At 37.4% G+C, this 23,029-nt stretch overlaps 2 protein-coding genes across 2 annotated transcripts; both read left to right on the top strand.

Annotated features, from left to right (window-relative positions):
• Window positions 1–5,975: 5,975 nt before the first annotated feature.
• hoxb6b (homeobox B6b) lies at window positions 5,976–8,930 on the top strand. Its single transcript, XM_035403813.1, has 2 exons — window positions 5,976–6,832; window positions 7,977–8,930. The coding sequence occupies exons 1-2, from the start codon at window positions 6,406–6,408 to the stop codon at window positions 8,231–8,233; spliced, it is 684 nt and encodes a 227-aa protein (XP_035259704.1). The 5' UTR covers window positions 5,976–6,405; the 3' UTR covers window positions 8,234–8,930.
• A 1,879-nt stretch (window positions 8,931–10,809) lies between these two features.
• hoxb5b (homeobox B5b) lies at window positions 10,810–14,847 on the top strand. Its single transcript, XM_035403807.1, has 2 exons — window positions 10,810–11,519; window positions 12,139–14,847. Exons 1-2 carry the CDS (start codon window positions 10,940–10,942, stop codon window positions 12,384–12,386), a joined length of 828 nt encoding a protein of 275 aa, XP_035259698.1. The 5' UTR covers window positions 10,810–10,939; the 3' UTR covers window positions 12,387–14,847.
• The last annotated feature ends 8,182 nt before the right edge of the window (window positions 14,848–23,029 follow it).

The following is a 23,029-nucleotide window of genomic DNA, read 5'->3' as shown; positions in this document are numbered from 1 at the left end:
CTGTTAGTTTTGCAGAAAAAAAGATGGCGACGGAGGGATGACTGCTGGTAAAGCGCTCATGAAGAAATGCAATAAATTCCTTGTTGTTTTATGAAAATTTACAACTTTGTGATAGAACTTTATGAGTGGCTGGGTTCTAGGATTGGCCGAGGACGGTCATGTGGATAGTTAACCGTGAACATGAACTTTTTATGATTTCCCAAGTGGTTATATTGCAGCATTCTTTTGGCCACTGCACCTTCTGTAGCAACACTGTCCTCCTTAAAGCTTCTTGGCTTCTTTTCATACGTATAAATTAAAATACAGATCTTTGAAGAGATCCTTAGTTCCTGCTCTAGAAAGAGAAAGCCTGCATCCCGTCCACACTGCTATGCTAATATGGCTGGCTCTGATTGGGATTTCCTTTGTAATGGACGGTGATCGTGAAATCTGGACACGATGGAGAGCTCAGCTCATTTTTCACTGAAGGATCCTGCTCTCTTTGCTAATGTAAATGATAGAGATTAAAGGCGCAACAACGCTATCAGAGTCGTAGCCTCGTGCTAACGGTAGGACAGTTCGGAACAACAATGATGTCAGATCAAAAAAATGAACATAACGATTTTCGCCTGGCTGTCCAGCGGGAGAATGAAGGATTATCAGCAAAGGTAGGACGTGTTGCCACTCATTTTCTGTCACAACTGCTGCGTGACACTCCAAATATGAATGTGAATTTCTAGCCTATGTGAAATCGTGCAGTTGTATTGATGGGTAACATTCTTCATTTTCTAAGTTCAGAGACCAACCGACGGACAGTCGAATTGGCCATATTTGACGACTGTAATATGGAATGTACTGTAGCTAATTGAAAACGACTTTGATGTCGTTTGGACACCTATTAGCGGCATGATTACCGCATCGATTTATTTTAATTTCCTTGTGTCTGGGTGTGGGTAACTATTTCCATGAACAGCGGTTTACCTGCTTAAATTAAGCGATGTGTTTCGATGTTGCTTATCACTTGGATTTTCCTGAAATATCTTAGGTCACCTATTACGTGGAATGTTTTATCTAGAGGCACGCAGCTATGCGACATTCCTACAGCCTTTGGCCCGGCGTTACGCAGTTGGTAGAAATGAAACACGCTTTGTAAAAATGAAATCCATTTCATTCAGCAACCTTAAATGTTTCGGTGGTTTGAACAATAATTACAGGAGTGATCTAAAGTATTTGATTTTCGCATAATTTCTAATTAGCCAATCCATTTTCTTTGGGGGAGAGTGATTACGTTGTATCGCCGCATTTCACCTTTGCTCAGTAGTTTTGCCTGATCGCATAGTTTGGCGTGAATTTATTTCTGGCCTCCTTACATTGGTTTGCTGAAATGTTCACACGCCGCTTACAGCAAGAAAAACATTTTCAAATATTAAAATAGTTACACTAATGGCGACGATTACTAGTATTACAAGCCTACGACTGCTAGTCTGTAATACTACTACTATTGCTCTGCTACGACGCCAGTTAGCATGCTAGGCCCAACTGTACAACAGTCACTGTTAATACGAATAATTTGAATGAAATATAGCTTTATAAAACGAATCTGCATGCGGAGATACCTGGTATATCTTAATGTATCTCAACATTTTATTTGATAAATAAAACAATTAAAGTAATTTGAATTAAATTCCTAATAGCGAATATAACCATAATGTTATGAAACAAATATATACAGTGCTACTAATGTTGGGTGTGTGATTGTGATATAGTAACATTTCTTTGAATGCTCGAACTGCAAAACACGTTTTTTTCTTGTCAATGCGTGTTAAGTCGAATATTTGCAACAGCATCCGTTCATTCAATTTACTAAAATAAAATGCAGTGTTTGCCTAGTTTTAAATGTATTTGTAAAGAAGTGTATAGCGACCTATATATGGATCGCTAAATGAAATCATGCCACAAATGCCACTGTTCAGCCATTTAGAGCTGACAATTTCAAACCTTTCAAATGGCGCATGTATTTCTGCAGCGTATTTTGCTCATTCCTTGCTCTTTGGTGCCATCTACTGTTTACTTGAGAATATTGCCAAGTAATACGAAGCTTGCTGAGGTCACAATCTCTCTGCCGAGGAAGAAAAAGGTGCGTGCGTGTGTGAGAGAGAGTCAGATAGAGAGAGAGAGAGAGAGCGAGAGAGAGAGAGAGATTGTGCTACTTGTTTGAATTTGCAGCGATAGAAAAATGAAGGGGGGGGGGGTGTCCAGAAACCAGTTATAGAAGAGTGGGAAACAATGCAGCTGAACATTGTTTTGGTTTCTGGACTTTTGCTGCTGTACCTTGTGCCTGCATTAGGCGCACCACGTTGTACACTCTCAGAGTCACAGCCCCATATGGGAGTTTCCTCGTTCTCCCTCAACCTTGCATCACATGAACAATTGACCGCTCCAAGGGTACTCCAAGGCATTTGTGTTTTTACAACGTGCCCGCATTCAGTGTTCAGCCGAAGTTCTTGCTATCGGTGTCAAACTTTCACTTTAGTTTTGACTGTCCTTCAAACCACTTCTCCCTCTAGGAAATTGTTCGTATTAAAGAAAAAACGTTTTTTGTGGATTTTCAAGAGGTGTGTGTGTGTAGCTATTGAGAGGGGTCATGTTTGCGTAGGAAAGAGAAAATAACAGGGAGGGAGCGCTAAAATGAAAGAAAAGGGGGGGGGGGGGGGCGGGATTATAGCACTGTAAACATTGACAGTATGTTAGATAACTATGATTCGTCCTTGGTACCTGTCTCGCAGCAATGGTTTTCTGTGATTTATTATGCATTTTATGTGTTCATAGGAACATCGACAAAGAGAGTATCTATTTCATGAACATCAATATTTTAATTGCTCGATTGTGTTAATAGATTGAGCCGTTCAAAGTATTTTTACCAAATCACATTGGGCCAAGTTGTTTACACGTTAGATTTTTAATTACATAGCAGATTTAATTACATTAGCCTACATACTGCCATCCAGAGAGATATCAGAACAAAATCCCTTCTTGTCTTTAAAACAGCACATTATAGATTCCTCTATGGAAATGAAATATTTCGTGAAATCAAGCTTTTACTAAGGATTTTGAACTCTCGGAGTCGAAAATGAACACAGGGATTTTGGGGAGAAAGACGTGTTCTGTTGTTTTATAATCCGAAATCCAACGAGCTGACTCGAACATTTCTTGACCAACAGGTCTTTGAAAAAGTCTAAAGTGATTTGTGGTCGGTGACTGAAGCGAACTACATTAAACTAGTTCCAGGACAATTGATTATTTAACGGTTAACCTGCCTGCAAGTTTTGGAAAAGGGAAGTAGGCCTATATCAGGTAACGGGATATCTGATGGGATCATTTGAGTGCAAAGTCTATGAAAGGCAAAAAATGCAACAAGAACAATTATAAATAGAAAATAAAGTGCAGTTATTTCGAGAATTAAAGTGCCTGAGGTATTCACCGAGCAGAACAACTACCTGCCGCATCAGCGCTTTCCTTTGTATATTTCGCCTCAAATTATTAAACAGGCATTTATTGTCAGCACTGTTACTCAACACTGCTCAATTGCCTGATGCAAAATGTAACCTACATGCATTGCCAAAATTCAAATTAGACAAAAAAATGTTTTGTTAATACGTTAGATTTGTTTATTATAATTGCCATATTTACAAAACCACTGCTTCAGTTGTAGGCCTGTTTCTACATTTAAAATGTCAGACTTTCAGTGAAACAAAATAATAGCATGATAACAATAAAATGTACACTTTTAAAATAATTTTATATCATTCATCCTTTTCTAACTCAAACAGGGTAGGGCATCTTATCTTCAGCTGCAATATCGTGAATTGTAGACCAACCGTCGCTCAGTTTTTACTGTAATTTTATAGTTGTCAAAACAATGATCTTTTCGCTGCAGTAAGAATCATTAGGCTATTTAAAAAAATTTTTTTACCGGTCATGGCTATTGGTCAAGGCTGTTAAATCTATCAGTCATATTTGCTTGTTGTATATAGCTGTTTGTTTTTTCCATGGCAAACATATATAACGAGAAACGTGTAAGCACACAGCGTTTTAAATGACAAACGTCTATGCTCATACTATAGGTGAAAATATATGGTGGGAAAGGTGCCCCAACAGATTGTAAGTAATTCCGTCCACGCGATCCACAATGGCAATTTTTATTTTCTGTTGCTAAATACTTTTCCCACTTTTGCGAGACATTCTCATCCAGTACAACAATCAAAACAAAACTCCACCAACACATCTTACCATTGGACGTTTTTTTAATAAATGCATTACGCAATGGCTTCAAACATTTAAATGTTTAAGTACAAGTAAAGTTCTTGTCCATTAAACAGATGAAACTATTAAGAATGTTGTACATTGTAAATATAACACAATTTGCATGCACATATTTATAATTTGACAGGATATTGCTGTATAGCCCACAGACACAGGTCTTCATGATATGTTAAGCATCAAATAAGAATTCATTTAAGTATAGATAATAAAAATTAAAATAATACAATTTGAAGAACACATATACAATCCTTACAATCGAGAACTATGAAGATTTACAGAGTGAAACATGAAAATGAACATTTGGACTACTTACATAGATAAAGTTAACTGGAACATGGATGGAGTCTTCACGGAAGTTATTGAAGACATGTTTGACAGACCCGCTTCTATTTGGGTAAAGCTTAGCCTATTCAAAAGTGTCCCCCTCATAGGTGTCCGTCTTTGCTGCAGTTTATGCCATGTTTTCCATTCTCTGTCCATTCTTTTTCCTCATTTATTCAGAAGACTATTTTCACAATGTTTTCTTCATATATGTGAGTAATACAGATTCGAGACAACAAATGTTGTTTCTTGCATCTGTTGCGACTTGAACACGTACACATAGGCAAGCTGCAACGAGAGAAAAAAAAGTTTGAACAAAATGTCTGCAAAGAAAGGGCATTTCCTTTAAATGTTATTTTCTTAAATTATTGCCTATTCACTAATTTAGGACGATGGAAGTGATAGCAAGCCGTTTAAGTTCAGTAATGACTAAAAGGGACCCGTGACTTGTGTTTTTATTCTCGCTGCTTTATGTAGGCACATACACGGATATACAATATACAATCTAATTAACTAAGAAGAGAATAACATTTAAATAAAGAGTTCCTTGGAATAAATAATACATTCACATTAATACAATCTTTGTTCCAACAAGGCATTTTTGGACAGACAGCAAATACAGAATTCATAACTATAATTTATTTGGTGCTACAGAAGTCTAGACCTGTCTCTCAAATGTTCTTTCAGAATACTACAGAAATGAACCACCCTCGAATTACAAATTAAGGCCGTCCTATTGAAATGTTTCCTATGACCAGTGACGTCGTGTTCCTATTATTTTGAAATTGAAGCCAGTTCAGCAAAATGGTATCTCGTTGGTACTTAAACAAAGAAGAAGATATTCAGACTCAAAATAAGGCGACGGGTACGTCAGGAATACACCAAGATGAATACACTGTCATATTACTGTTACCGAAGACTCGCATTCACAGGACTGAATAACACACATGGGAATGCCATGATCAATGCATAATTGTAAACACTTGCTAAGCTGAAATCAAAGCGCTATACTCTCGCAGGACTTGTTGCGAAAGCACATATCTTTTCTTGTCACGTATTTTATTCGTAGAATAGCCTGTGTATAATTTGGCGATTTCACTCAATTTAAAGATTGACCGAAATCTAAAACTAAAGGATATATTTACGAAATGCCACGTAAGCAAATTACATGGCATAAGTAAGAAATACACATGGATCCAAACACAGAAAAGTTTCGAAAGTCTATTAAGATTTCAGAAATATAAAAACGACAAACGTTACCAATTGAAATGCACTCGACAGAAAACATGCGTGCAAAGTCAATTGCCTATATATTTAATTAAAAAAAAAAAGATATAAAATTATTTAGTGCTTCAAACATAGGCTATTGATCACTGTGGGCTTCAAAGCTATTGCATTTTCGGGACATAATTCCTTAACTATTGGTATGCATACCGCACACGAAAGAAATGCGTAAAACGCTTTTAGTCCCAGCGTGATTCAAATTTCCTGATATTATTGGAAAGGGAGGAAAAACGGCGAAAAACGGTTCAGCTCTCTGGATTGAGTTGAGGTATACGGCGCGTGCAATCAAAACCCCCTCATGGGGGCTATTTTGCTATCATAGACGCATGCGATTGGTCCACCTCTGATCAGATGGTATAGTTCCCCTCTGCCCCACACTGGCACCTCGCCACCCCCCTTCAGCAAAAACCCAATCTCCGATAAACTACTAATAGCTAAACCACTTGGACTATAAAACACAACAAATCATAATCCCTGGAAAAGAACGGTGCACTCCCAATGAGTTCCTATTTTGTAAACTCAACTTTCCCTGTGACTCTGCCCGGCGGACAGGAGTCTTTCTTGGGACAGATACCGTTATACTCCTCCGGATACACGGATCCTTTAAGACACTATCCCACCGCCGCCTATGGAGCTACCAATGTGCAAGACAAGGCTTACCCGTCCTCTTATTATCAGCAAGCGAGCGGTGCCTACGGTCGGACCAGTACTACCGGTGCATGCGACTATTCGACGGCCAGTTTTTACAGAGAAAAAGACGCCGCCTGTGCGCTTTCAAGTTTAGAAGAGCACTCGCTCGTTTTAAACCAGGATCAGCGTAAATCAGACTGCCCGGGACAGAATAAAAGCATATTCACTGATGGCGACGAAATGAAGTCTTCTGCCCCGGTCTACCCCTGGATGCAAAGGATGAATTCGTGCAATGGTGAGTCCGCCTCTCCTGTCATTGTCTGTGGTTTGTATGATGTCTTTTTGTTTGGTTGCTGCGCGTGATATCATGACTATTCAGCAGCGAGTGACTCTTATCTCACTGTAAAGTGCCAGGGAACTTTAGTGGAAAAAGAGTGTCGCCCTGGCAGTCAGCTCACAGGCTAGAGGGAGCCTGCCCAAAGCAAGGTTTGTATCGTCCATATTTACTGTTTTCCCTCTGGTTTTATTTTAATGCTTAGTGTTTCATAGAAATCTTAAAAGGAAATGCACATCAAAGACAAATATGGGAGGATATGTTCATGGATTGACTTATTGGTTTTTACGAAATTTGTACATCCGCGTTTAGGCACGTATCGAACATACTGAAAATATGATAACTCAATATTAATATAATAATACATTACATGCTTACAATACCTCAGAGTTGTTGGAATATGAAAAATAACAAAATATAACGAAAATGAGAAAAAACATTGGTAATAAATTCGAAAGGCTATTTTGCTATGACTTCCAAAAAAATAATTATTAGCTCTCTGCTGCTTTTACTGCTTCTCTCCCATTAATGTACTATTTTAAGTGCTTTATCTTTACTATAAAAGGAAGAAAAAAACACACCAAATGTTTAGATTTATTATTTGTTGAGTTAAATTGATATCCATTAGTGCTATACATAAAAGGTAGGTACATCCGCTAATGCACATATTACAAATCAATAAGAAACTCGTTATTTTTTAAATGTCGAGGTGTCTCATCGGAGGTTGTTAGAAGTATAGTCAAAATAGTTTTTTTATTTAGAAAACGTGACTTTGGATGATAAGGTGGGATCCAGTTAATTCCCTCATTCAACATTATACAACGAATTATTATTATTATTATTATTATTTGTAGTAGTAGTAGTAGCAGGAGTAGTAGCAATAGAGTTGCATCATCAGTACAACAACAACCAACGGCCCCTATGATTATTTGAAGAATAATCAAAATCTTAATCATGTTAATTTTAATAAATTGGTTATTTCAATCGTTGGTCTACAGTTCCTGTTGGACATGACCTTGGTTTTTCCTGTCTGCAAAGTTGTCATGCCACGGGAATAAATGGCTTGTCATTGCTTAACTTTCTTTCCCCTTTCATTGTTTGACAGGAACCTTCGGCAACACTGGCCGCAGGGGTCGTCAGACATACACCCGATATCAGACACTGGAGTTGGAGAAAGAGTTCCATTTTAACAGGTATTTGACCAGACGGCGTCGAATCGAGATTGCGCACGCCCTATGCCTGACTGAACGGCAGATAAAGATATGGTTCCAGAACCGACGGATGAAGTGGAAAAAAGAAAATAAACTGATCAACTCTTCACAATCCAACGCAGAAGAGGAGGAAGACAAGAGGACAGAATGACGACAAAGATGCAATAATAATAATAATAATAATAATAATGGATGCAGATAAACTCGAAATAAAATCAAGATTTTTTCCCGTTATTTGCACCGGTGAAGTTGTGTTTCGTAAGTTTGCTGTAGCATTCCAGTTGTCCTCCCTACTATATATATATATATATATATATATATATATATATATATATATATTCCGTGAAACCGATTTCCTGATTGTGTCTTGTATTCTCATTTAGAATTTTTCTCCCATGACGTATATTGTCGTGCTCAAGAAGACTATTTCAAATATATGTCATGTTCGTGTTCTTGTTTAAATTGTAAAAATTAAAAAAGCCAATTCTTTGCATGATTAAATTGCATATTTCTTTCGTAAGTTAAATACCTGGGGTCTAGATGTGACTTTATTTATAGTTTAAGGACAACCAATCTACTGAAACAGAGCTACCTAGACTAGCTCAGAAGCATATATTTTATTAACTTTATACGTGGTTGTGTTTGTAGCTTTGTCACGAGAGCTATATAAAGGAAGAATCCCTCAGTAAAAATGTCTCAACTTGTTAATCTGTCATATTTTAAAGCGAAGCTGGTCTACGTCTGTTGTATCATGGACATTTATTCAGACAACACCTGAGGGCGGTGCCACTGTGAAAAATCACATTTCATTTCCAGTTATGTCCAAATAAATTGTCTTACTGAGATTATTACATGTCTCTGTTAATTATGCTGTCATAATTGGAATGTGCACGTGTGGATATACAAAAAAGTTAGCTAAGCAAAAGACAAAAGAGATTAATACATTTTATAAAAAGATGTATACTGTTTTCCTGCATTATTCGTTACAGCCATATATGTGAGTGTGAGTGTGTGTGGAAAGTGTGTGTGTTTGTGTGTGGGGGGGGGGGAGTTGGTGCGGCGAGGGCTTGGGAGTATGATCATACAGGTATGTACAAACTTACTGACTATCACTCAGGGCTGGTGAGCTCCTGACCGTTTTAATGTAATTTGATGCATTCGACTTTTTGGGAATCCATGAATCCAAAAGCCCCACGGAGTAATTTTTAGCCTGCATTTCGACCAGCAAAACTTATGGCCAAAAGAGAAAGTGACCTTTCTACGTCGGGCCTTTATCTTTGTTTCCAAATGTATGAAGTAGCGCTGCCATTTTACGTTTTTGTGGATGGTTTCAGGTGTAACCCCCCCCCCCCCCCCACAGATCAATCATGTATCCTCATTTTTTCTAAGACATTTTTTAAACATTGTATATTCGACTGTTCTGTTTAGCAGGAAAGCACATACTTCGCACAGACAATAAGAAAAACAGTTAATGCATGCGTTAGCCTAATTCTTATACTTTATTGCATAATTAATAATAGTTCAAATGCATGTGTAATAAAAAAATAACAGACACATTTGGACCATTGCGCTCTCACAGGCCAACTGTTACATTTCATGACGATATTTAAATATCAATAAGAACCCCCGCCACCATCTCCTGCCCATGCTTGCTTTTTTTATTTTTTATTAACGGGGGTTGAACGTTTTCAGTTTTTCACAAACACACACACACACACACACACACACACATATATATATATATATATGCATACTTTATTAAAAATGTTTTATATACATATGCAATATATACACATATTTGTTTCCCCAAAATAAACGAGCCACAAACAACATGAATCTGCATTTGCTCAGAATCCAAAATAGTTTTGTTGTTCTGTCCATCATATATGGTTTAGTTTGTCGGGTCAGGATGATACCAACATTTTCCACCTTTCTCTCCTTGTATTAACTTCGAAACATGCAAATAAATATTTTGTCAAAAAGAACGTTGATCAGTTAACATTATACAGTCCATATTTATAGGACTATAATATAATATATTTATTAACCTACATATAGGTTCTCGTTATGCATGAAGTACCATAGTACCTCTTCGGGCTACTACCTGTTGCCCTGACTTCGAAATATGTGGCATCATTTAAAATCTGTATCCTATTCATGTGTGTGCTATTGTTCATTTTTTTTCATATCCATCGATTTATTATTATTATTATTATTATTATTATTATTATTATTATTATTATTATTATTATTATTATTGCTTCTTTACATTTGGCTTATCTAAGATCACCTGAACCATCAAAGTGTGTATGAACGTTGAACTAATATAATTCACATTCATTGTCCTCATATTAATTTTCCATTATTTAACTATATATCACGTGTTATTTGCTATTATTTATTCACATAAATATGACAATGTTTCGATACCATAAATGATAAACACAATAACGAGGATTAAATATGTCTTTTCATGATATGAAAAGGCAGCAACCAAAACGAAATTGTATCTTTCTTTTCTGCAATAAGTTTAATTCCCAGTAGGTGACGCTCTCTGCCAACGAGGAGCACAACCGTGCAATAGGGAGGAACACATTGACTTCAGCCTAACGATTCCCATCTCGTCATCATTTGTAACCATAGAGCATGAATTACCTCTTGAAGTCATCAGTGAGAATTTACGACTGGTCAACAAAAGCACGTGATTCTAAAACGCACCCCCACCCCCATATTTGGCCGCATACATAGCAAAAACGAAGTACAGTGCATTGCTATAATTCATTAATACATCATAAATCGTGAAGCTCGGCGTTATAACGACTAAGATCTACAAATCAAGCCCTCTAAAACAACCTAAATGAGCTCTTACTTTGTAAACTCGTTCTCAGGGCGCTACCCAAATGGCCCCGACTATCAGTTACTAAATTATGGAAGTAACGGCAGCGCTATGAACGGCTCGTACAGGGACTCCGCCACCATGCACTCGGGCTCTTACGGCTACAACTACAATGGTATGGACCTCAGCGTCAATCGTTCAACAACCAGCAGCCACTTTGGGGCTGTTGGGGATGGCTCCCGGGGTTTCCAGTCTCCGGCCCCGGAGACTCGGTTCAGACAGCCTTCTAGTTGTTCGCTCTCATCTCCCGAGTCCCTGCCCTGCGCAAACAGCGAGAAACTGGGACCCAAAAGCTCTTCTCCCCCTTCTGACCAGAGCACTACCACTGCCAGCAATAACCACACCAACAACAACAGCACACATTTCACAGAATTAGACGAGACCAGCGCTTCTTCTGAGACGGAGGAAGGCACCCACAGAAGCAACAACACCCATCCGCGGACACAGCAACAAGAATCTACCGCAAGCTCCACAACAGCATCGACCGATGGGCAAGCGCCACAAATATTCCCTTGGATGCGGAAGCTACATATTAACCATGGTATATATACCGTATTGTTGTTTTGTTCTATCGATTAGACTGTGCGTTGTTCCATGTTTATCTGTTACAGCCAGAAGAAGCCTTTTATTTTAGACTGTCTCTGGAAAGCGCCATAAATCTTTCAAGTGTAGCCTTGTGAACTATAATAGGGAAGAGAACGAGACAAGAGGGCAAAAGGCAGGGAGACAGTGAAGTTTTTATTCTCCTGAAAACTTCGCTTTATTACATGTACTTGTTTACTCCAAGAAAATAAAACTAGCAATAAAAAAGAATCAATGGCAAAACAGCTGAAAAGGTGTGGGCTGTGAAGTGAGGACTAGCTTTGAGCTATAGACTAATTCAACTAAAATGTGGCAAATGTTAAAGTCAGGAGTGAGAAATTAAATATGAAATAAACAGAGTTGGTGTAGATGCACCTGAAAACAAAAACAAGCGAGTAAAATCTGTGAAGTAACGTTTAAGTTGTATTTTCCCTCAACACTTTGGTAGTTTTGCCTTGCTGTTATTCCGTACATGCATGAATAATACGACGTTGTTCATGTTCTGTTTTATAGTACAATGACTATTCCTCGTCTCCTCACGTTAATGGTTATTCCTACGTTTTGTCCATGCTATTCAGATATGACTGGACCAGACGGGAAAAGGGCCCGAACTGCGTACACCCGCTACCAGACACTAGAGCTGGAAAAAGAATTCCATTTCAATAGATATCTAACCCGAAGGAGGAGAATAGAGATAGCCCATGCGCTGTGTCTCTCGGAACGGCAAATTAAGATCTGGTTCCAGAATCGGAGGATGAAATGGAAGAAGGACAATAAGCTGAAAAGTATGAGTCTTGCTACTGCAGGTAGCGCTTTCCAGCCCTGATTTCACCCAAGTAAGGATGTGGGGAGAAATAAACATGAGTAAAAACAAAACACTATTCCTGAGTACTGTACAGCGCGGCACCTTTCTGCATGTTGTTGGTGTTTTAGACAATTTAAAACTCTTCTGTGGTACTGCTAACACACAACTTGTGTTTATTTGTTGTCGTTGTTTTTATTAGCTACTATGATAAATATCATTTGAAAAAAAGAAATGAAAAAAAAAAAACTCATAAACGCTCTCAGATGCCCGTTGTTATTGTTATATCGTTTGTGTAAAGTGCTGTACTGAAGCTTTCTTGAAAGTTAGCATGTTTCAAGTGAGCTCGTAAATGTTATAACTTATTTACAATCTATAACAACTGTACAGTTTTAAGTTTACGGTCTAGAGGCTCCTTTGCCATGTAACGAAATAAATCAAGCTTCACTTGTGGCTGATGCACTGCTCTTGCAGGAGCCTCAGTGTGTCACACATTCTGGTTATTTTATGCTATATTCCTCTGAAGCCTTTTCATTTGACACTGTCATGTGTTCAGATCGTTCATTTATTTTTTTGAAAAAAGAAAAGAAATGCAAAGAAAATCAACACTAGCTTCCTTGTGTCCGTCCATGCGTGTGTATAATTCTATTCAAATGGCAAGTGTATATTATTGGATCATTTTTATGTTCCAGATAGGATGTATATATTTGACATTTTTTAATGTGACCGAAAGGCTATGTGTAGTGGGCAGAGTTAATGATGAACGTTCTGTGGAGGAAAATGGCAACTTGTCACGTCGGACTGCCTGTAAGCATTTTGCCAATAATCTCTTTGTATTTTTTGTAGCTTATCTTGGACGAATAATAATAACAATAATAATAATAATAATAATAATAATAATAATAATAATAATAATAATAATAAAGTTTGTCTTAGACTGTGTTGCAAAACAGAAATTGTATTTATCTGCCCTCTGGTCTTTTACTGTCATAACCCCATGTAGGCTTCCCACAGAACCGCAATAATAGCACGGTGAATGCAAGTATTTGACCTAGGCTATATGATAAATAATGTTAAATATAGGCTGCATTTTGATGTCAAGTAACAGGCCTTTTTCAACGTGTTAAACTGTAGCATATAGCGGCGAGTTCAAATACCGACAAATCACACACTTACACAAAATGAAACATTACTTCATAAAATGAATTACAAATGCGATATTTACCACGATTTAGTGCACACTGTTAACCCTCAAATGTATTCTAATAAGTTCGGTCTCTTATGATAGAAAGGTTATACCCTGAAATGTGCAACTTCACGGAAAAGCGTCTATAAATCGTTAATAGAACCGCACGCTGATAAACAAGCAGGTCATGCACACGGTTTACTATTTTTCAATTCTTGGTAGCCTATATAAGCAACCATCTGTGGCGAATGTGTTATTTCTTGAAATGCCTCTTATATTATTTAGTATATCCATTATTTTTAATAAACAAACTTTGAACTTGTAAACTTACCAATTAATCCCCCTTGTAATGATACTTCACAGGTTACTTTTGAAAAGCTGAGGAGCGGTTCTGCCAAGTAGGCTAACTGTGGCACTGCCTTGCGTTGCTTTGGTTTAAAATTTGCTTTGCCAAACTATACCAAAAGTAGCTATGACATTTACATGTCAAATGGATGAGGTTTTTATCTCGAAGTTCGATCGTAAAAATCGCCCAGGCCATTGTGAGATACCCCTCACTGGCTCTCAAAAGTCACGTGGGGTCCATAAAGTTAGTTTTATGGTTTTGGGGAGTTGACAATGTACTATATATTTCACATTCTAGAATGTAAGTGACGGTTTAACTGCTTCGAAGGGATTTTAAAGGGTCAGTGACGACTGAACACATTGCAGAGCCAGTCCCAGGCCTTTTGTCTTTCTATGGGTACTTTCACTGTCTGCTCCTCTTTTTTACCGGTCCGAATTATTCGAACGTGGAAACCCGTATAGGTCCAGGAACCTTTTCAACTCAAAGTAAGTTCAGCCACTCTACTGTCTAAACTGACTTGTGACTGCATTTATGCAAAAGGGAGGGTCTTCAGTTGTGGTGTCATTATCGATAACCAGTTTGACTCTGATAGTTCCGAGTTCATTGCAATGATGGTCAGTCCTTCGACTTCTGAACATTTTACAATGAGCAATAGTGTCATATAGTGTAAAGACCCTGGTATAAAGGCCTGTATGTTGTATGTATGTATGTATGTATAAATGCCGGCAAATGGGCAAAGTATGTACTTTGTGTATGCATAATCATCATCCAGTGTAAGATAAGATAAATGTTAATATGTGTGTATGTGTGTGTCTGTGTGTCTTTTAAAACAAGTTTCTGTAAATATGTATATCAAGTAAAAAACCTAGGGTGGGGTTAGCCATTTATCTTTTATTGGTATTCAGTAATTGTGTGTTTGCAGGTTTGTAATTAAATGAAATCAGTTGCTTCAAGTGACATGCAAACTTATGATATGATAAGGCAGTGAAATATGCGTATAACAGAAAAGTCATTTCATTAGTTCAGTTTAATGCAAATGTCGAAATTTAAGCCTACAGTTGTAAAAAAGTGGAACCAGAATGCAATCAGTGTCGTCAAAATTGTGGCTGAAGCCTGGAGAAGTGTTCCCCATAATGACAACTTTATATTGTAATAATACTTTTATTGTAGGCTGTTGCAAGCCACACATAATGAGGCCAACTTGAACTTAACTGTACAAAGTTTGGACCCGCTCCCAAAAATACAACTGAACAAAACAACAAAAATATTAATGTTGTGCGGACAATTTCTTCCCATGGATCTTTGGATAAAAACCGCCATAAAATCTATACATCTTTACTGATGGAGAAAGGCCAAAACCGAGAAATCTGGTTCTCGTTGTTGCATATTAAAAATTCTCAGAAAAGAATGGGTCATTTTTTAAGTTAATCACATTGATCGAAGCCTGAAAAGGAAATATTTAATTAATATACACTGCATTCATATACACCTAAAAAGGTGCATGTAACCTTTCATTATTGTTTATTACCTGAATTAAAAGTCCTCCTTTAAAAACTATATATGCATTCAAATCTAACACGATCTTGCTTAAATCAGGAAACCTATTAAAGCTGCACTGCTCAGTACGCTCTTCCAGCTAATTCTGACTCATGTCAAGCAACGGGTTACATAGGAGTAATATTTTATAGCACTGTTCAAGCCATGTAAACAAACATAAGGAAACAAGTCGTGTGGACAATACTATTCTATGTTTAAGAACTGAAATAATACTGTTTTTACGCACGCACGCACGCACAAACACACACACACACACACACACACAGCATGGTTCTTTTTATTAAGCACCCTAAAAATCACCAAATAGACATTCTGTTCTTTCTGTATAGCAATAAACAATTGTACTCCGTAAACTATCGAACCTGATGCGTTTTACACGTGGCTGAAGAGATGAGAAATGAGAAATAGTGATATTTCAATTTAACCTATACTCGCTATGACTTGCATCTGATGGCTGACTTTCATAAAATACACCGCAGGCTTTCAATAAAATGTAAGCGCTAACTGAGTAAACAAAACATACATGGACTTACATTTACAACGACGATTTCAATATCTAAACATTTGTGACAGTGCATTTAAACACAGGTTGATTTTGTATGATATGAATATTACGAATATTACGTATATTGTACATGTGTATTCGTACATGTTAACACTTGTGATATAACAGTTAAAGATGTCATGTCACTTGAAATTGTTGATTTTATAAAGTTACTATTGTCCTTTAAGGTGTAGTTTTTGCAGTGTTTAGTTGTTTTTTTTCTCTTTTTTGAACCTTTTCCCCGATTATTTTTTCTTTTTTCTGCCACACAGAATGAGGAAGTTTCAGGGGTAAACAGGAAAGCAAAGTTCAGACTGCGAAGACAGGCGAGGGCTTCCATTTCATTTTTCTTCGGCTTCCTTTCTTTAATTATACAGTCAGCGACTTTTTACCCCTATTCTGACCTTCTGTACGAGACGCCTTTCCTTTTAAAGGTGTAGCTACTTAGCCCTCAAGGTAATCTAAAAAAGTTTTATTTTACTATCAAATGTTTGTTTCCCATGCACGTGAAACACTGAACACACATGCACATATATGTGGACACACACACACACGCACACACACACTCTTTCTCTCTCTCTCTCTCTCTCGCACGCACACACACGCATACACACGCGTGCGCGACACACACAACTAAGCGACTCTTTTCTACTTTTAAATGTGAGTGTGTGTGGTTTGAGTGTAATGAATGCTAGATTTTCCTGTGTTCTAAAGTTCTGAAGTGAATTATACATATTTAAAATGAAACCTAACAAATGAGATGGGATATAATAACGACTATGCCTGTCATTACACCCAACTTTGCACATGCATTTGCCAGTGTGAAGTCGAGACACGATGGATACAGCAAGGTCAAATTTCAGGGTATGTATAAGCTTGATGGTGCTTATTAGCGGCACTTTTGTTTTGCAAAGCCTGTACGTGGGTGATACAGTTTGTATTGCATGTTTTTCAGCTTACAAAACAAATTTGGAAACACTTCTAGTTTTCTTGGAACTGGCCTGAAACATTTTAGCGTAACGCTTCCGAACGATTAAATAGCCATTTTAGCGGTGTAATGCGTTTTGCATATTGATAGGGGTAATCTGTGCGCGGATCTCATCAATAATTCATAGGGATGGGATCGTCGCGAGGTCAGCAGACGAGCACTGCGGAGTCTTCTGCGCCCAGGAGCAGGTTGACTGCCTGTAATACAGCGAGTTTTCACACTCATTTACAAAAATCTTGTGATGTTTCTACGTCTAAAGATTAGAGCCTTTATTTTCTAATCCATGAATCTGGTTGCCCTGCTCTTCCCTTTCGCCGAAAGGCTCTCCAAAGGAGGCATGGAAAGATATATTTAATCTAATTTAGTTTATTCAAACGCGTGCAAAGTATGCCAACATTTTGCTGCATCTGCTAAAGAAAAATCTGAATAACTTCGAAACTTAATAATTGTTGTTTGCCTTTCGAACTCGGGATGATAATTTTTTCATCTCTTGAATGCCTTTAGACTGGGAGCCGGAGTGTCAAGTCTTGATTTTACATGTGCATAGTATTTGTTTCGTGTGTGTTTTTCAAATATTAGCAGTCCTACGTACTTCATTAAGTGGGGGTCTGTATTAAAATATGTGTCAGAAAATGCCATTTAAACTGCATAAATGATCGAATACTTGCCCTGTCAATTATTTATGATCTTATCTAATTAATAAACAACTTAAATTAATACTCAAACAGCATGTCATCTGAAGTTAATTAACATTTTTAATGTTCTCTAAGGCATGAACCGGCAGGTGGTATATAGGCCCACTTTTTCATGTTTAATGTTGAATTAGATTGCTTAAAACTCACTTTATGGAAATGCTTATCCCTAAATACGTTCTGTGAATATTACTCCTTCGTATTATTTATAAAACAATCTGCTAAATTCAAAATAAGCTATTTAATGCATTTTGTATTGTATTTTTTTATTTTGTGCAAGTTGAATGTATATTCTGCAACAGCAGACATATTAACTCGATAATATATGTTTATCCTACAACGGGTACGAATACTAATTGTAATTATAATACTAACACTAATGCTAGAAGTAGACCTATGCATTGAAAAAGTAATCGATTTATTTCTAACAACTAATTGATATCGCATGATGTTCAGTCTAATATTAAGTTATTAACCATAATACATGAAGCGATAATATATTTTAAATCTGAGCTTTATTCATTTTCACAATAGGGTGTTTTTCCTCCGGAGGTTATGCGAGCTATTCCAGCGTCAGAAATGTTGGTAAAGTCTATGAATTTCCAACACAACTACTGGAAACATAAGTGAAAGATGTCCATGACCACAGTTCTTAGACTTTGAGTTCGGCTGACAACACATTTAATTTAAAAAATAATATATATATTTTTTTTTTAAATGGCCAAACGTGTTTTCACAAGCTTTTCAGCTGACTCTTTAAAAAGTCGAATAGGCCCACAATACATACTATATATCGCCAAAAGATTCAAATAGCAAAAAGATTTGGAAAAAAAAAAGAATCTGGCAGACTGCAAGGCTACCTTGTCACCAGCAGAGCCCGCTTTAGACCAAGTTCATAGTCACGATGTGAGCTGCGAAAGCAACTGGTTTACTCAATTATTGTCGCAGACCTTCCGCCCATGTTATTTACGTTGTGTCATTCCATTCGACATTTCAACAGTCAACATCCACATACACACAACCAGGAGAAAGCAAAGCCTAAGAATCAGTAAATATTAATGTTTTCCCAGTTTCATTAAAACAATCTCTCTCTCTCTCTCTCTCTCTCTCTCTCTCTCTCTCTCTCTCTCTCTCTCTCTCTCTCGCCATTTGTGTTGCCAAAGCAGCGGTACAAGATACAACTATATACAATGAATACTAGATTATGAATTAGTTAATAAAAAATTAAAATTAAAAAATGAGTAAGAAGCGTATTCTATCATCATCAGGTGTATAATTGAATTGGGAACATTTTTGTGTCATTTTTGGGTAGAATGTTTTGGCGAATTTGGTCAAATTTGGTACATTCCATCAGAAAGTGTTTTTCTGTTTCAGTTTTGATGCCTTTGCATTGTTGGCACAATCTTCTTTTTTCCGGCAACCATGATTTTTTATGCCTGCCAGTCTCTGTGGCTAGATGGTGCTCGCTGAGTCTGTACCTCGTCAAGGTGATTCTCAGTTTATTTTCAGTAACTGTGGTCAGATAGTTCGCTTCAGTGTACTGTAGTCTTTTTAGGGCCAAATAACATTTCATTTTACTTTGCGATTTTGTTTTGGTTTCTCAGTAAGTTATATAATTCTGTATCAGCTGTGTTGCAATTTGATTTATTCTAATTATGTTTGTAGTTTTGTTCTGATTCTGAGCAGGTGAGGTGTTAGTATGTGTTAGTTCTCTCTCAGTGACAATATAGAAACATTGAAGGTGTATCTAGTCTTGTTAGGACGGCCATGCAGCCTGAGGGGTCAAAGAGTTGAGGGTCAAAAGTTTACGTCGTGACTCTGTGGACTTCTAGAGCAATTGCTGGATGTCAATGGCAGAGCGAGAGGGAGGAAAATAAATAGAAAGGACGGGTCGGGAGAAGGTCTCTATCTTTCTTAAAACGAGAGATTACAGGGAAGCAAGGGAATCACTGGACCGACCGTCATAGTGTAACTAGCGACTCTGCTACGGGAAATAAATTTTAAAAAATGGACCGAAAGAGCGCACAAGAAATGTTCGCCTCAGTGCATTAGGGTTCTCTCATCAATGCTGTTTCCTCTGATGATTTATCATATTTTAGAAAATATAAAAGTAAATATTCAAAGTATATGAACATTGCAATTAAATATTAATACAACAAAATGTTTTTTTTTTTTTTTTTTTAAATGTCAGTACTCTGAGTCTGACAGGGTTCACAGAGCGACTAGTGCCTGTAAAAAAATATTTTCAGAATTCACAGGCAGGAACACACACACACACACACACACACACACACACAAATACAAGTACATGTACACACTCATCAGAATTAAAATATAGTTAACTTGGTCTGAAGGAGAAAGATAAAGCATCTTGTGGAACTGTTTTTTGATCTTAATTCATGTTACAGAAAATGGAAGAGGGGGTACACGATACCAAAATCTAATCAAATAAACGCGAAACACCTCCTATAGAGACACCAGCATTAGTACTATTCCGACATCAGGTGAAATCTATTTAGTAATGAGTTTCATTTCGAATGTGTTTTCGAATACGAGCAGATGTCGTTCTTTAAGATGTTATTGTTATCAGGGAAGTATTAAAAGTCCAGTCCAAATAACAAGGAAGGAGAAGAACAAAGGACCCTGAGGTCCTGAAGTATATAATTCTCCATCATTCTTCCTTATCGCATCACCTCCCCCGTCCCCGTTATCTGCAACAGCCATCAGATTTATCCTATTTGCCATCTACAGAATTTTCCCCCCTGTTATCTGATTTTCCTTCCAAAATCGTATGTGTTTTCAAGGGCCCGAAGACAAAAGGGGGTGGCCTGCTATGCTAATTTAGTATATATATATATATATATATATATAATTTTGATTGCCTTGCTCCATACACGCACGTCACATAGCTGTTCGCCTGGAAAATGAAGATGATTTTGATTACATCAGTTTAATTCCAGTCCCTACATTACGGTTTTTACAGCGCTGCATTCTATTCTATTTCTTGCTTTTAGTCTATGTGTGGAAAACGCTAGTGGTTTATTTGCAAGCAAGTGGCAGATACAAACATGGCAGATAATTAAAGGTAGAATTAGCACCCAGCTCCATTAAAACAAAACATAAAAAACACGTTTTCAGGAAATTTACAAAGGGGCGTTTCACATGGTGTTAATTTTTATGTCAGTTATTCTTACATATTGTAAAATAGCATTGAATGTAACGAGCTCTGCCAGTCGCGCTCAAAATCGGCATACCTGTAGCCTTATGGACAGCGTGTTAAAACTGTATTGCACCGTGTCTTCTTACATAGGTGTTGCTATGAAATTGATAGGATCGTGTCTAGCCAATTAATTGCTATTTATTTTTGCACATGTAGGCCTAGTTACTGACGCCTCAAAGACCGTCAGTCAGGCAAATACAGAAATACATGGTATGTATATTATTACTTATCTTCTTGTACTTATTACTACAATTGTTGTATTTGTTGTTTTTAATTAAAATATATATGAAAAGGAGGAAGATGAACAGACACAACTATTCCTTTGTGCATAGATTACAATAGCACCCATTCCCTTGAAGTTTGCAATATGTGTGTATTATATATATATATATATATATATATATATATATACATGGTATATTCTAATGTTGCATAACGACGTCAAAAATTTAACGAATTCAAGTTTAGTGATCATGTAGACCCATGAAACAAGGTGAGAAACAATCAGAGGATAATTATTAAAAAAAAAAAAAAAAAAAAAAAAACAATTTCCAGTTGGAGTTCATCCAGAGGTCACTGAATTAATGTCGATTCCATTGTAACCTGTACCGTTGCCGGGCAGACCATTGCCGTGCATTGTAATATATGGACGCATATGGTTCAAAACGATTATAACAACTCGATTTATCTTCTCGCTTGCTTTTGTAATTAAATCACACAACTTACCATAGAATATTAACAATTGAGTGCTCGCTCTCTAATGTCTTTCAAGATAAAGATTATTTTTTAGAAATACGTTGGTTTATATGCGTAAACTGAAAGAAAAACAGTAATAGGTTTTAAACACACATACAGGCAGGAAATAGAGAGAGAGAGAGAGAGAGAGAGAGAGGGAGAGAGAGAGCATTTCGTCGTGGATTTGCTATGTCAATTTCTAAAATGCGCATTACGCACACATAACGTAGCACGCACCAAATCACCATATACACGAGCTATCCGTTTCACACCAGTTTAAATCTCTATTTTAATTTGGCCTAATAACAAAGAGAAGGTGTGAAATTTTAACTGAGCACTTTAGCTCCGACAGCTTGATTAATAAATATTTGTGCAACAAAGAAACGAAGAAATAAGCTGTGCTTGATCTGACTCTCCGGCTCGGTGTCTATCTTGAATGAATTCCCCTTCCTAGTCGTTTTTCTTCAAAGTAATGACCTGAGCACAATTCAATATGACCGAGCAAGTTATGCATGCATTACTATAGAAGTTGCAAGGGGGAAAGACCCGGCGAAGGGGTGAAACGCAGGTCAGCGCGTCTAACAAATATTAAAATGTACTGGGGCTCGTGACACGCCTAGTTGTTTAACAAAGACTGCCAAAGTATTAGATTAATACGAAAACTTGCGAGTTCACAACAAAATGCTTAGGAGGACCGATGGTTTGTCACATTCAGAGTTGTGGTGGACTATTGTGTGTTTTTAAGATGTATTGTGGAGACAACGGGCGTAGCACTGAAGAGAACGCACATTGTCGCTGCTGCAAGGTTAAAGCGACAATGGCGGGGCTGCACTCGTTGGACTGATGAAGTTGGTATCGTGCTGTGTTTTATCTTACAATTTCCTACTCTTATGGTTATATATCCACCGAAGGTAGTCTGATGCATCGTTCGGTTTTATGGGCGTATTTAAATTATCTACGAGTCTGTTATGAGTTAAGTCGCAAGGTAGTCTGAGATGGATTTTTGTGCGCTAAAGGTATCACGGTGAGGTCATGGGCTCAACCTGTGGCGCGAGAGAAAGAAATGGTTAAACCGCTCCTTATGAGGATTAAGAAAGGATTTGAAGCATTATTAATCGAAGACGGACCGCCTAAATGTGTACAGGCTGAGAAGGCGGAAGAGGCGAGGTGAAATGTGCAAGGCTGTGCAGAGGAGCAAAGTAAGTGAATATTAGCGCAACATTTACATATTGCATTCTTCTAAAGCTTATCATCAAAGTCTCTACAGCAGGTGCTCGCCTGGACCACGTGTTCGGAACTGCGGCAGGTCCGTCAGTATCCCGAAGTCATGAGTGTAATATATTTTGCCTTGGGTGTATCCATAATCCGATTACTTAATGTATGCTCATTTGTATATATG

This window comes from Anguilla anguilla, chromosome 2 (genome assembly GCF_013347855.1).
Source record: "Anguilla anguilla isolate fAngAng1 chromosome 2, fAngAng1.pri, whole genome shotgun sequence".
NCBI classification, from domain to species: domain Eukaryota; kingdom Metazoa; phylum Chordata; class Actinopteri; order Anguilliformes; family Anguillidae; genus Anguilla; species Anguilla anguilla.
This window is presented reverse-complemented; position numbering and strand designations above follow the sequence as displayed.